This window comes from Musca domestica, unplaced genomic scaffold (genome assembly GCF_030504385.1).
Source record: "Musca domestica strain aabys unplaced genomic scaffold, Musca_domestica.polishedcontigs.V.1.1 13, whole genome shotgun sequence".
NCBI lineage: Eukaryota > Metazoa > Arthropoda > Insecta > Diptera > Muscidae > Musca > Musca domestica.
Genome location: NW_026712172.1, coordinates 18,403,403 through 18,416,481, shown reverse-complemented (window position 1 = coordinate 18,416,481; position 13,079 = coordinate 18,403,403). Strand labels below are relative to the sequence as shown.

The 13,079-nt window shown below is 34.7% G+C and overlaps 1 protein-coding gene and 1 long non-coding RNA gene across 3 annotated transcripts in view; both read left to right on the top strand.

Annotated features, from left to right (window-relative positions):
• Positions 1-3,662: 3,662 nt before the first annotated feature.
• LOC131800864 (carboxypeptidase D-like) overlaps positions 3,663-13,079 on the top strand; it is a 53,459-nt gene continuing 44,042 nt past the window's right edge. Inside the window, exon 1 of one of the 2 annotated variants that reach the window (XM_059118719.1) lies at positions 3,663-5,499. In XM_059118719.1, the coding sequence (XP_058974702.1) occupies positions 4,966-5,499 (534 nt within the window). In that variant the 5' untranslated portion in view covers positions 3,663-4,965. Of the gene's footprint in view, positions 5,500-12,490; positions 12,670-13,079 lie in introns of those variants that run through there. The other variant, XM_059118720.1, reaches the window with a different exon arrangement.
• On the top strand, positions 10,224-10,975 carry LOC131800867 (uncharacterized). The gene is made up of 2 exons (XR_009341616.1): positions 10,224-10,666; positions 10,722-10,975. It is a non-coding gene; the product is annotated as an uncharacterized LOC131800867 (long non-coding RNA).

Here is a 13,079-nt window from a genome sequence, read left to right as displayed (position 1 = left end):
TGAATCCATCCATTAGTTTCCGTTTCACTCTATTTGCGAACATTACAACTTTGCCCCTAGCTTGAAATTAGGTTTTTTTTATTTTTATTGCTGCGAAATAATCGCCTAATGTAATAGCAGTGCATCTAACGCTGATAACGCTTTGGGCTCAGAACCCGTTCCGTATTACTCTTTTTTTATTACGTTTTTATTTGAAACTCATTTGTAGCGGAGAGGAGGCTTGCAAAAAAAAAAAAAAAAAAAAACCTACAGCAACAACGGCGGGCTTTGTTTGTTGGTTCACATGCTATGTACCTGTGTAGGTGTGTGTGGGCAGCAGACATCAACTGAGATATGTAAACAGAGAGGCTTTTTTTCTCAACATAACATCATTTTTGTTGAGAAACATAATTTCCGTTGAGAAAGAGAAGAAGAGCGCGTGAGAGCAAATTGGCAATGGTGATAATGCGCAGAGAGTGGGTTTTGTGGTTCGTCGCATTGTGTCTGTTTCTGGAAACAGTGTTGCCACATTTGAATTTTAATAATTCCCCAAAACAAAATTGATAATCTCCAAAAAAATGAGTTGACAATTTAGAAAAATTATTATTTTTAGTAAAAAGCAATCATTCCCTAAGTATATATCCGACATTTTCATGGAACGGAGTGACTTATCCGCTGGCTTTTTTCCGTAAAAAAAAGGAGTTTAAGGTTCACTAAGTTCAATTTCTGGCCATAATTAATAGTTGTTCACGCTAAAACCGTTTTTATACCCTCCACCATAGTATGGAGGGTATATTAAGTTTGTCATTCTATGTCGATTTAGCGATGTCCGTCCGTCTGTGGAAATCACTCTAGCTTCCGAACGAATTGAAGTAGATTGATAAAATTTTACTCAAATGTATGTTATGTCTGCCGGACTTTTGGTATTGAAAATGGGCCATGTAGGTCCACGTTTTGGTATAGCCCACATATAACGGTACCTCCCAATATTCGGTATTTTGATGATTTTAGCGACATTATTCACCGGAATTGTTTCAAATTTGGTCTTTGAAAATCATATTTGATACTGCAGCCTATGACAGAAAATTGTCTTTGCAGGTCTACGTCTTCGTATAGCCCCCATATAACGGTACCTCCCGATAATCGATATTTTGATGATTTTAGCGACATTATTCACTGGAATTATTTCAAATTTGGGATTTGAAGTTCGTAATGAATACTACAGTCTAAGACAGAAAATTGTCCTTGCAGGTTTACGTCTTCGTAAAGCCCCCATATAATGGTGCCTCCCGATATTCTGTACTTTGATGATTTTAGCTACATTATTACCGATTTTTTTTAAGTTTCGCATTTGAATATTGTAATAGCTTATGAAAAAAACTTACCTATGCAGGTCCATATCGTCGTATAGACCTTAATATAATATCTACATTCGGTATTTTTAAGACTTTAACAAAATTTTTGAAGGATTTTATTGTTTTTGAGAATTGCCAAATTCGTTCCAAATGATGGAGGGTATTCAAAGTTCGGCCCGGCCGAACTTAATATTTTTTTACTTGTTTTTTTTTTTTTTTTTTATGGAGAAGCTAGGCGATAACTTAAACCGGTAAAAATGCTTTCTATGTATTCTCACCTTTAAATTTTCACAAGTGAAAAATCTTTCGTTGCTTTTTGATGGCGTAACTTTTACAGTAGACCTAAGGCCTTCTAAAATCGGGCAAAATATTCCAGTATTAGGTCAAAGGAAGTCAAATTTCAACTGAACTATTAGTAGACTTAGGGTATCGAAAAGTCGATGCCCTTCTAAATAACGCATCTACGACTGCATTGGCATGAAAGCCACTCAGGTCTGTCTAATAACCTTCTTGTTCTAGACGTTGACTCAATGTTGGGGATTGAGTCCATATAAACAAGGTGAGGTAAAAAGAACTGCAACAAAGTCAAATGCCATTATTTTTAATTTTTTTTTAAATTTTATTGAATGAAATCAAAAAATGACGGAAATAGCATCAAATCTTAGTATAAGTTTAGATTTGTTCGAATTGGTCACATTTGGCACGAATTATGGCCTTCAAACGGCCAATGAAACCGTCACACGCTACCCGAATATTGCTCTGCGGTATTTTGGCCCATTTCCGGCGAAGCGCTTGCTTGGGGTGATGGCCACTTTGGTATTTTTTAGTGCCAAACTTGCTTTCCAAAATACTTCAGACACAATAGTCCAACGGATTGGTATCCGGAGATTTTGGTAGCCATTGTGCGCTGGAAATGAAGCGAGGAACATCATTTTGTAACCATTCTTGGGTGGCGGGTGCTGAGTGCGATGGTGCTGAGTCCTGTTGTTGGAATATCCAAGATCTGCGACCAAAATGTTTTCATACCCAAGGCTTTCATACAGCCTCCGGAATATTTTCGCGATAATATTCGGCATTTATTCTGATGCCACGGTCGATTAATACGAGCGGAGAGCGACCATTGGCTGTTATGGCGGTCCACACCAACATCACCATGACCGGCGCTTGAGTTCTGGTGACCAACCGAAGGTGCACATTTTCAGCTGACCTCTTTGGCAACTAAACACGATCATTTTGTTTGTTTACAAACTGCTGGACAGCGAATGTTTTCTCATGGGAGAAAACCAAATTCGGCAGTTTAACACTTTGGGCCAAGCGAAGCAACTTTTTAGCTCTTTTGGGTCTATTTTCTTTATGTTGCGGCGTAAGTTCCTGCACTTTTTGGAATTTCAATGGCTTTACTCCAAACTTTTTTTTTCAATATTTGCCGAATGGTATATTGCGATATGTTCAGTCACGAGCGATATGTTCATCAAGTCGCTTCTTTATTTTTCGAACCATTTCTGCTGATATTGCTCTTTTCTTCCGTCCACTTCCTTGACGTCGGCCTACGCTACCAGTATCACGGTAACGAGCGATGGTACGAGACACAAAAAATTTACTCACATTTAAATGCTGGAGTGCTCTAACGATACCCACTTGTGATTTTCCAGCCAAATATAAAGAAATCACACTATCACGCTTGAATTCCACGAATCACGAATAACTTTTTTCTGGAAAATTCTCACCAAAATGCATTTGTAGGCTTGTAAACAATATATTATGAGCTATGTCACTGGAATAATTTTAACAGCTGTCGGACGAGTGGCTTTGAAATGACAGCAGTCTGAAGTTGGTTGCAGTTTTTTCTTCACACCCTGTATAATATATTCCCTCACTTGAACCCCAATTCTCTATGTTAAATTGACAAGTGTGAGGCATTTTTTTTATCCCTATATAATATTAAAATCTGTCAAATATTTAAAAAGTTACTCTATTTGCGTGCTTTTGGGAAAATTTTTCCTCTCGTTTACATTTCCCATAAAATTCCATTCTATAATTTATTATTATTTATTCTATATTTATTACTCTATTATTTATTTATTCTATAATTAAAAATCCAATTTCCAATTGTAATGAAATTATCCCCAAATTTGTCGAATAGTCCCATTTAATATGGCAACATTGCCATTAGCTACCCCTGTCAAAACAAATGCGCTCTCACAACATTTTGCAAAACACTCTCTCTCTCCCTATCTCAAATTCTCTGGGATTCTCTTGCAAACAAATGACAAACAAAACCTTACAATGCGCCTGCATTCTTTTGCTGCTGCTGTTGTTTGTTTTTGGAGCTGTTAATAAAAGTTATGGAATACAGACTTACTAAGCATGTCGGGCTGGCTGTCAACCTAAAACGAATCGACCAACCAACCAGCCAATGTTATGAACAAAAATCCCACCGTTAAATGGCTCTGATGTTGTATTCCCATTCATCAGTCAGTTATTTGTACTTAGGCCTGAGAGTAGTAGCAGCAAGTTAACGCGGATACGGATAGGCAGCTAGTTTGAAACAAAAAACTTAAATTTAGCAGCGGCTAAAATCAATAGCTCGGGCAGCAGCAGTAGCAGCTCACCACAAGCTCTAAATAAAACACAGGTCAATGTGTGAAGCGAACAGAAAAAACTTTGCTATTCTAGACGTGTAGAGCGTGATTAACAACCGAGCAAGTGAAATCGAACGAAGAAGAAGAACATTAAGGAAAAAGTAGAAAAAAAATAAAACTCCTTCGAAATAAAAGTTAATCTAAAATCCCACTCGTGTCTATTAAATTAACATAAAATTGTTAATTTGGTTGTTTGTTAACTCATGCCAAAGTGAAACATTTGTAGCATAATCAACAGCTAAGAATTCCACAATTCCAAACACATCCGTATATCTATCTACCTATCTATCCAACAAAAAGACTTCCGTAAGGTTAACAGACAAACAAAAAAAAAAAGAAAATAATAAAAGACTTGCGTTTTAAGTATACCAAAGATTTATTTATTTTAAATGTAAACGTTGTTCCGTTAAAAAAATAACTTCGTCTTTAAAAAAAATAAAAGAAATACAAAACTTGCAGAGAAAGTGTATCCATTAAATTCCTGGAAATTCTATAAGAAATTAATCAGAAATTTACAACAATAACAACAGCAAGTATCTATACAATTTGCCACCCACGCACACATTCGTTAAGGATTAAGGAAGCGAGAAGATAAACGTCAGCGACGACATAGAAAAATAAAGCAACAATTTTTGCTTAAAACCCGCCACTACCCCCATCACAAAATTAAATAGAGAGGGTGTTTATGCCACCCAAATAAAGCCCTCTATTGTGAATTGCCTTCTAACGGCGATAAGAAATATTAATAACTCACAACAAACACAGCAACAACAACAAGATTAGTAGACGACGTAAACCCCAGTTGAAACACGTCAAACCAACCCACACAAATATCACACAAGTGTAACAGCTGTTACTCTCCCCCATATACGCACTTTCTCTCAATCGTGCTCTCTCGCGCTCCCCCACACTAGAGGGTTTTTGCAATACTTGGCAAAAAGGAAAACGAAAAAAGTAGAAGAAGAAGCAGCACTCCACAAAGCCACACAATGTTGACATTCAATTCAACGAGACACCTACATTCGGCGTCATCCACGACGACGACGTCTCGTCGTCGTCATCATCATCATCTTCGTTATTCATTTGCATTATGCTGTTTTCTTGTTGTTGTGATTATTGGCATACCAAGTTTATGTCAAGGTTATATTATTAAAGAAGATGAAAGTTTTCTCCAGCAACCCTACTATGCCTCACAGGGTGATATTGAGGATCTATTTGCCCGTTTGGCCAAGCAATTTCCGGAAAATGCCCAGGTCGAAACAATTGGTCGCAGTTTGGAGGGAAGATCTTTGGTATTGCTACGCATTGGCCGGAATATGCGTCAACGTAATCTGCTGACACCCATGGTCAAATACATTGGCAATATGCATGGTGACGAAACAATTGGCCGCCAGATGTTGGTCTATTTGGCACAGTATCTGCTGTATAACTATCAAACGAATTTCGATGTTGCCGAATTGGTGAACACAACGGATATTTATTTGATGCCAACCATGAATCCGGATGGTTTTGAAAGGTCACAGGTAATTTTCACATAACACACGCATTTTCAAATATGAAAAAATTTTAATCGGTTTTACATTGAAATTAGACCTGAATTTTTCCATTCGTTGAAGTGGAAGTGAAGTAGCAGCTGTTCACTTCACTTTTGTTGTTCTTTTCCCCTTCACGCGTACTCAGAAGAGGTGAGAGATGGAGGTTTAATTTGATTCCCCCTTCTCTCTCATTAGATGAGTTAATGTTTTGGCGGGTTTATAGACAACTTAATTTTCTTTTATTAAATTTATGGGCTTAATATGTTTAACCACTATTTGAGGATCCTCAATTAGTTTCACAAAACTGCTTTTTTCACAAATTCCATTAAAATATTTCATTCCTTTCATTGTTGGAAGAAGAAGAATTTAGAAGAAATTAGTTTTTGGCGGTTCTTTTGACACATTGATTTTATTTTATTAATTATTGATCATATTTATGTAAATATTTTGTATTTAATTTTCTTAACTGCAGCTGCTACAGGTTCCCTGGGATTTTTACTTGCCCTCTTCCTCACAAATTCCCATTGAAAATTTGTCTGTTTTCGTTTGTTTTGCAAATGTTAACAGCTGCTTTCAAAGTTACTGCCTTCTAACTACTTTCGTGTCCCATTCTCTCTCTCTCTATCCCTTCCTCTCACACGTATATTAGGTGATGTGTTGGCGGTTTTTTTTTTTTTTTGTTATTTTTTGCTTTTACATTGATGGGCAAATTGGGTGGAAATCATGTATGTATTTATTTAATTTCCTCAACTGTTGCTTGTTGTTGATAGCTTTTCACAGAATTTTCCACAGAATTATTTCATTTTACACATTATCCCTTTGCTTGTAAATTCCACAATTGATAACAAAAGGTCAGTGCATTATGGGCATTCCCTGTCTCTCTCCTCTCTCTCACACACACAGAAAAATGAGGTGAGGTGTTAATGGATTTTATAAAATTATGTATGTACTTTCTTAACGGCTGCCTGATTGTTTTTTGTTAAATATTTTATTGGGTCACACATAAATACTTTTTCACAAGTTATGTCTTTTATAATTGTGTTCCGTGTTAATTTCTGCAACAAAAGACAATAGATGATCACTGGCGTCTTTACTGTCATTCTAACAGCTCAGCCGCTCTCTCTCACATTGAGTTACGTGAGGAATTGGTTTTTTATATTTTTGCAACAAATTTGTGTAATATTTTAATTGGGTTGTTATTTTCCAATTTGTTTGTTGTTGTTAATTGTGTCCCACCTGGAAATATGAGATAATTTTGGTTTAAATGAAGCTAAGCATCAACAAATAATAACCATTGAAAATGTTGGTTCTCAGTGAGTAAATGGAAAACGATAAGAAGGAGTAAAAAAATGAAGTGTGCTACAGACCATGTAACTTGTAGAGTTTGCTTTGACAGTGTTAAGCAACGAAGATAAATGTGTATTTTATTTATTTTAGCTGTTGCTTTTAGGCTTGGTAATTGCTGTTAAGGCTTCTTCGTAGGGAAACAAACATGGTAGGAGAATACAGGTAGATACATCAACGCTTGGGAACATTGATATGTCAAAAAAAAATGTAAATGTTTTTTTCAAATATAACTAGATTTTGATATGTTTTCTTATACGACGTCATTCGGAGGTTATTATAATTTGCGTTTTTTCAACAATTTTTACAAATTTAATCAATTTTTCATTCAACATTTTCCCATTCCAAAATTGGTTTGACATTTCATTGTCCCAGCAGCTGTGTCGATGCGTCTACCTATATTATTCTACCATAGAACAAAGTAGTTTTAGGTTGACTTAGATCGATTTTTGTCCCTACGCTCCTTTGTTATTTTCCGAAGCTGAAGCCAGCCGATGACTTAAGACAGTCAAAAAGCGTTTTATGGATTCTCACATTTATTTGTGTTTCCTTTGCGAATATAAAACCTAAACAAATGAATTAAAATATTGTTTCTTAGTATTTACTCACTGAAAAACCAATAAGAATTAAACAAAAATAGTGTGCTATAGATCATGAAACTTGTAGAGCGTGCTTTGGCAGTCTATACCAATGCTGATAAATAAGTTTAAAACAATTATATCTACATCGGTTCCGCATAGAGTGGCTCGGTTTATTTTGCTGAATAGTGTTGGTTTGTTCCCAGTTGATTTTTTTGCGGAAAGCTTTATACGGGGTATATATGAAGTCGCGAACCTGCAAAAGTATTTTTTGTCATAGGATACGAAATTTCAAAACGAATAAAGATGAGAAGCTAAAATTTTACACGATATGCCTTGTTTTGTCTGCAGGCACGTCAAGTTGAAAGATGAGCTATATCGGTCCATGATATCGTATAGCCCCCATATAATGGTACCCTCGATATTCGGTATTTTGATAATTTTAACCATATTTTTCAATGGAATTCTCTGAAATTCTACACAAGGAATTCTCTGTGAGTAATTTACCCTCTGAAAAAGAATTTTCTATATAGGTCCGCGATATCGTACATCCCCACATATAACAATACCTCCCGACATTCGGTATTTTGATAATTTTAGTCATAGTTTTCAATGGAATAGTCTGAAATTCTACACAAGGAGTCCCTCTCTGAGTACTTTACCCCCTGAACTCTACGTTTTAGTATAACACCCATATAACGCCACTCCGAGATATTCAGTATTTTCCAGAATTTCGCGACGTTATTCACCTGAATTGTGTCAAATCTTGTATTTGAAGTTCGTAATGGCGGCGACAACCTATGACGGAAAATTGTCTATTCAGGTTCACATCTTAGTATAGTTCCCCATACAACGGTACCTCCCTTTATTCGCTATTTTGATGGTATTAGCGTCATTATTCATCGGATTCGTGTCGAATTTCGTATTTGAATCGTTACTACAGCCTATGACAAGAAAAATTACTTATCCAGCACCACGTCTTCGTATAGCTCCCATATGAAGGTTTTCATTTGAGCGGTATTTTTAGACGGATTTTTTTTTGACATTTTTCAAGTTCCTTTCGAATGGTGGAGGGTATAAACAGTTCGACTTAGCTGCTATTTTACCTTTCTTTTTCTGATTTATACTAGGCGAATTTACACGCGGCATTTTTTATTATTCTCTTTTGAACTTGCCTCTTGCATTTGTACAAGGCAATTAATTTTTGAAATGTTTTTTTTTTTTCATTATTTCATTTTCTGGCATTTTTATCTATATTTTTATATAAAAAAGAATAAAAACCCGAAAGCAATTGCAGTACCAGAATTTTCTCCATCATCCATCATCCTACAAACAAAGAATTGGGGCCAGAAAACTTGTCTAATATAAATTCTGACTTTCACCAGGCGATTTGTTTTTAGGCAATTTTTGTTTTTCATTGCATTTGGTATTTTCTGTTTCTTCAATTTCCATGCGCATTGTTAGAACTAGTTCCAAATGGTTGCATTCACGTATTTGTTTCTTTGAACTAGTTCATTTCGGGACAACACATCTCAGCTGATTGGCATTCGTTCATTTTATTTTTGCCTTCTCTTAACATCATTATAGTGAAAATGTGAGTTGCTATTTTTCACCATTTCCAGAAAAGTTGCATCCTCGTGTTTGTTGGTCCATTTTTGTTTTTCATTGCATTTGACATTTTCTGTTTCTTCAATTTCCATGCCCATTGTTATAACTAGTTCCAAATGTTCCATTCACGTATTTGTTTCATTGAACTAGTTCATTTGGGGACAACACAACTCAGCTGCTTGACACTTGTTTATTTTTATTGTTCCTTTCTGAGCTTGCCCATGGTAGAAAAATACAGGTAGATGCATCAACGCTTGGGAACATTGATATGCCAAAATTGTAAAATTGTTTTGTCAAAAATAAGAAGATTTTTATATATTTTCATATACGATGCAAATCGGAGGTTGTTATAATATGCATTTCTCAACCATTTTTACAAATGTCAATAATTTTTCATTCAATATTCCATTCATTCAATTCCAAAATCGATTTGACAGTTCATTGTTCTTCTACCATGAACTTGCCTCTTGCATTTATACAAAGCAATTATTTTTAGATATTTTCTTTTTCATTATTACCTTTTCTGTCATTTTTATCTATATTTTTGTATAAAAATCGGAAGCAATTGCAGTACCAGAATTTTTTCCATATTTTCCATATACCCTATCTTCTACAAACAAAGAATTGGGGCCAGAAAACTTGTCTAATATAAATTCTGATTTATACCAGACGATTTGTTTTTAGGCAATTTTTGTTTTTCATTGCATTTGGCATTTTATGTTCCTTCAATTTCCATGCCCATTGTTAGAACTAGTTCCAAATGGTTCCATTCACGTATTTGTTTCGTTGAACTAGTTTATTTGGAAACAACACAACTCAGCTGCTTGACAATTGTTCATTTTTTTGTCTTCGTTTAACATCTCTACTGTATGAATGTGAGTCGCTTTTTCCATTTTTTTCAGAAATGTTGCATCCTCGTACTTTTTGGTCCATTTTTGTTTTTCACTGCATTGATATTTATTTTCTTCAATTTCCATGCCCATTGTTATAACTAGTTCCAAAGGTTCCATTCAGGTATTTGTTTCTTTGAACTAGTTCATTTGGGAACAACACAACTCAGCTGCTTGGCATTTGTTCATTTTTTTATCTTCATTTAACGCCATTCTTGTGTAAATGTGAGTTGCTGTTTTTCATCATTTCCAGAAATGTTCCATCCTCGGGATTTTTGGTCCACATTTAAAAAAAATATTTACAGCCTGTTCCACGATCTCGAAAGAAAATTTGTGCGAACGAAGGCTACTCACTCACTTTCGTATAAGAATGCGTTCCACTAACTTTCGTTCTTTCTTTCGCATAGCCTTACGTGATTCAGTGTTGCTAAATATTTTTTTGGAAAAATTAATCGCGAAATAAGGCAAAAAAAGCGCCAAATGTCTAATTTAAACGCGAAAAAGCAGCAGTGGCTCTGTCTCAACTGACATTTCAGTTGTAAACAAACAAATTGTAAATAAACAAACAAAATAAAATTTCTAGTGATTGTGTTCAAACTATTTGTGCTCTTAGAAAATAAAAAAAAAGAATATTTCCGTAGCCCTATTTTTTATGGATGATGTGGAGGAGGTTCAAAATGTGCCACGGAGGCATTTAAGAGATGCTTCGAATTTATTTGAAGTACCTAACAACCAGTAAGTATGATTGTATTTTTACATTTTTGAAATAATAAAAAATGATTTTTTCTAGGTTTGTGGCCAATTTTCGTGTGTCGAAGCAAGTTTTCGGGCTCTTTTGGATATGATGGAAGAGAAGTGGGTGCCCGGTTGCAGAACTACCCAAATCCGCCCCGATTTAAAACTTCTTCTGCTGCTTCCAAAAATTGGCACTCCTCTGGCGAACACAGGATTCTCCTCCATATACCCGCAGCTGTGTAGTTGATGATTTTTTCGTGCTGGAATTGAGAAAATAAAAAAATATATATTTGTTGTTCACATATTAAATTGCATTTATTATTTTTACTTACCTTTTCGTTTCTATTTTGAATCAAGCAATGTTTATGTTAAAACAATTTTCCTTAATTGTTATTATACGATAGCAAACACACAAGTGACTGATTTTGACATTTGTGTTCGCATGCGTACGAAAGAAAAAAGATAGTGGAACGCAAAATTACACTGAAATGCTTACGTTTTCGTTCGCTTTGATTTTCGTGCAAATTTTCGTTCTGATGGATTTTAGTGGAACGGAAATCAGCTGTTTGTCGTGTAAAAGTTGTGCGAACGTGTTCTTTCGATATCGTGGAACTGGCTGTTATATAAATATTTTCAAAACTTGCTACTTTGATATTTAACACTTGCTAAGGACTACATAAATCTTTAACGATGCGCCATAAATCCAGCAAAACTTATCTCTTCTCTTCTTCTTATTCTTTTTTTATGGACATTTCATTTAAATTGGTTGTCTTGCATCAAAATTTGGTAGCCGGATAACGTGACTTTCATTTCGGTTTTCGGCTGAATTTTGGCATGCAAGTCAAAGACACAATTAAATGTTAAATAATTTCAGAGCACACACGAAAACATAAAACGCTCTACAATGCGGGATAACTGAAAAACAAAAAAACAACAACAATTACCAAAGCCGAAAAAAAAATCAATTATAAGGCCAAAAGCGTTTTATGGCGAAATTATTTAACTCATTGGACATTTTTTTTTTAATTTTTTGATAGCTTTTCGGTTTCGAATAGAGGAAAAGATTTAGCATGGAACGTGTTTTAACTGGAAATTGTTGGAAAAAAAAAAAACAAACAAATAAAACCAAATGGAATTCCTTCAAAATTATTGGATCCAAATGTTTAGTTAGGCCAACGCTTATTTGTTTTTTAAATATGGCATACACGTTTGTGACGTTGTTTAATGTTTGACATTGATTTTTGCCCAACAACAACAAAAACAATATTTACAAAATTTTCGATTTCAAGCGAAAAATAAGCGTTTAACTTTTGTGTACGCACAAAATATGGATCAATGAACTGTTAATATCACCTTTACAGGTAATTAGGTGACCGTATCAAATGACAAAAAAAAAAAAATTAAAGAAAAAATGAAAATAAAATCAAAATGTCACAAAAAATAAATAAAAATTAAATGTAAATATTAAATTATAGTGTGTGTGTGTAAAAAGTTCTTAAAAGATTTAGGCTGGAAATACATAAAGAGCATATTTGGCTTAAGTCATCGGCTGGATTCTTCGTAGATGAACAAAGGAGTTTTAGGTTGACTTAGTTCGATTTTAGCCCTGGGCTCCTTTGTTCATTTCCGAAGAAGCCAGTCAATGACTTAAGCCAGCCAGATAAGCGCTTTATGTATTTCCAGCTTTATTCAAGTCTGTGGTTCTAATGGAGATTTTGTTTTTTTTTTCAATAACATGAAATGGAATTACAAAGGTCATTGCTTTCAAAAATCCGCAAATTAAACATGGTTCACATTTACACTAGGCAAGCTTACTTGCGGCAAGTCTCTGTTTGTAGGAGAGAGAGAGAGAGTGATATAAATGACAATAAGTATATAAACATTTAAATCACAAAATAAGAAAGTGGTGAAAAACGAAAATGGCTGAAAACAAATCCCCTTAGCCCTGATTTAGACTAGGCAAGTTTACTTGCGGCAATTTTTATCGTTCTCTTTTGAACCAGGTGAGTTTACATCTTAATCATGAAATGTTTACGCAAACAATTGTGTTCGTAAATTAGTCCAGAGGAACCAAAGAATTACATAAAAATTTTCCAAAAGAATTTTAGTTTTATTTAATTCTTTGGTTCCTCTTCTAATGAGCTTACGATCTCGTCACTTGAGTAAAAAAAGTTTTTTGTCATAGGGGTTATTTTTAAAATAACTTCTGGAGATAATATCCCAGACAAAAAAAAAAAAAAAAAAAAAAAAAACAAGGGAACTGATGAGGATCGGTGTCTCTTTCCGAAACCTAGGTAAACATTACCATCGTTCTCCACAAATAAACCAACTTTGTTTTTATAAAAACAACAATAATGGGATAAAGCCTGATCATTTTGCAACAAGTAAATAAAATAAAATGGATCAAGCAAAT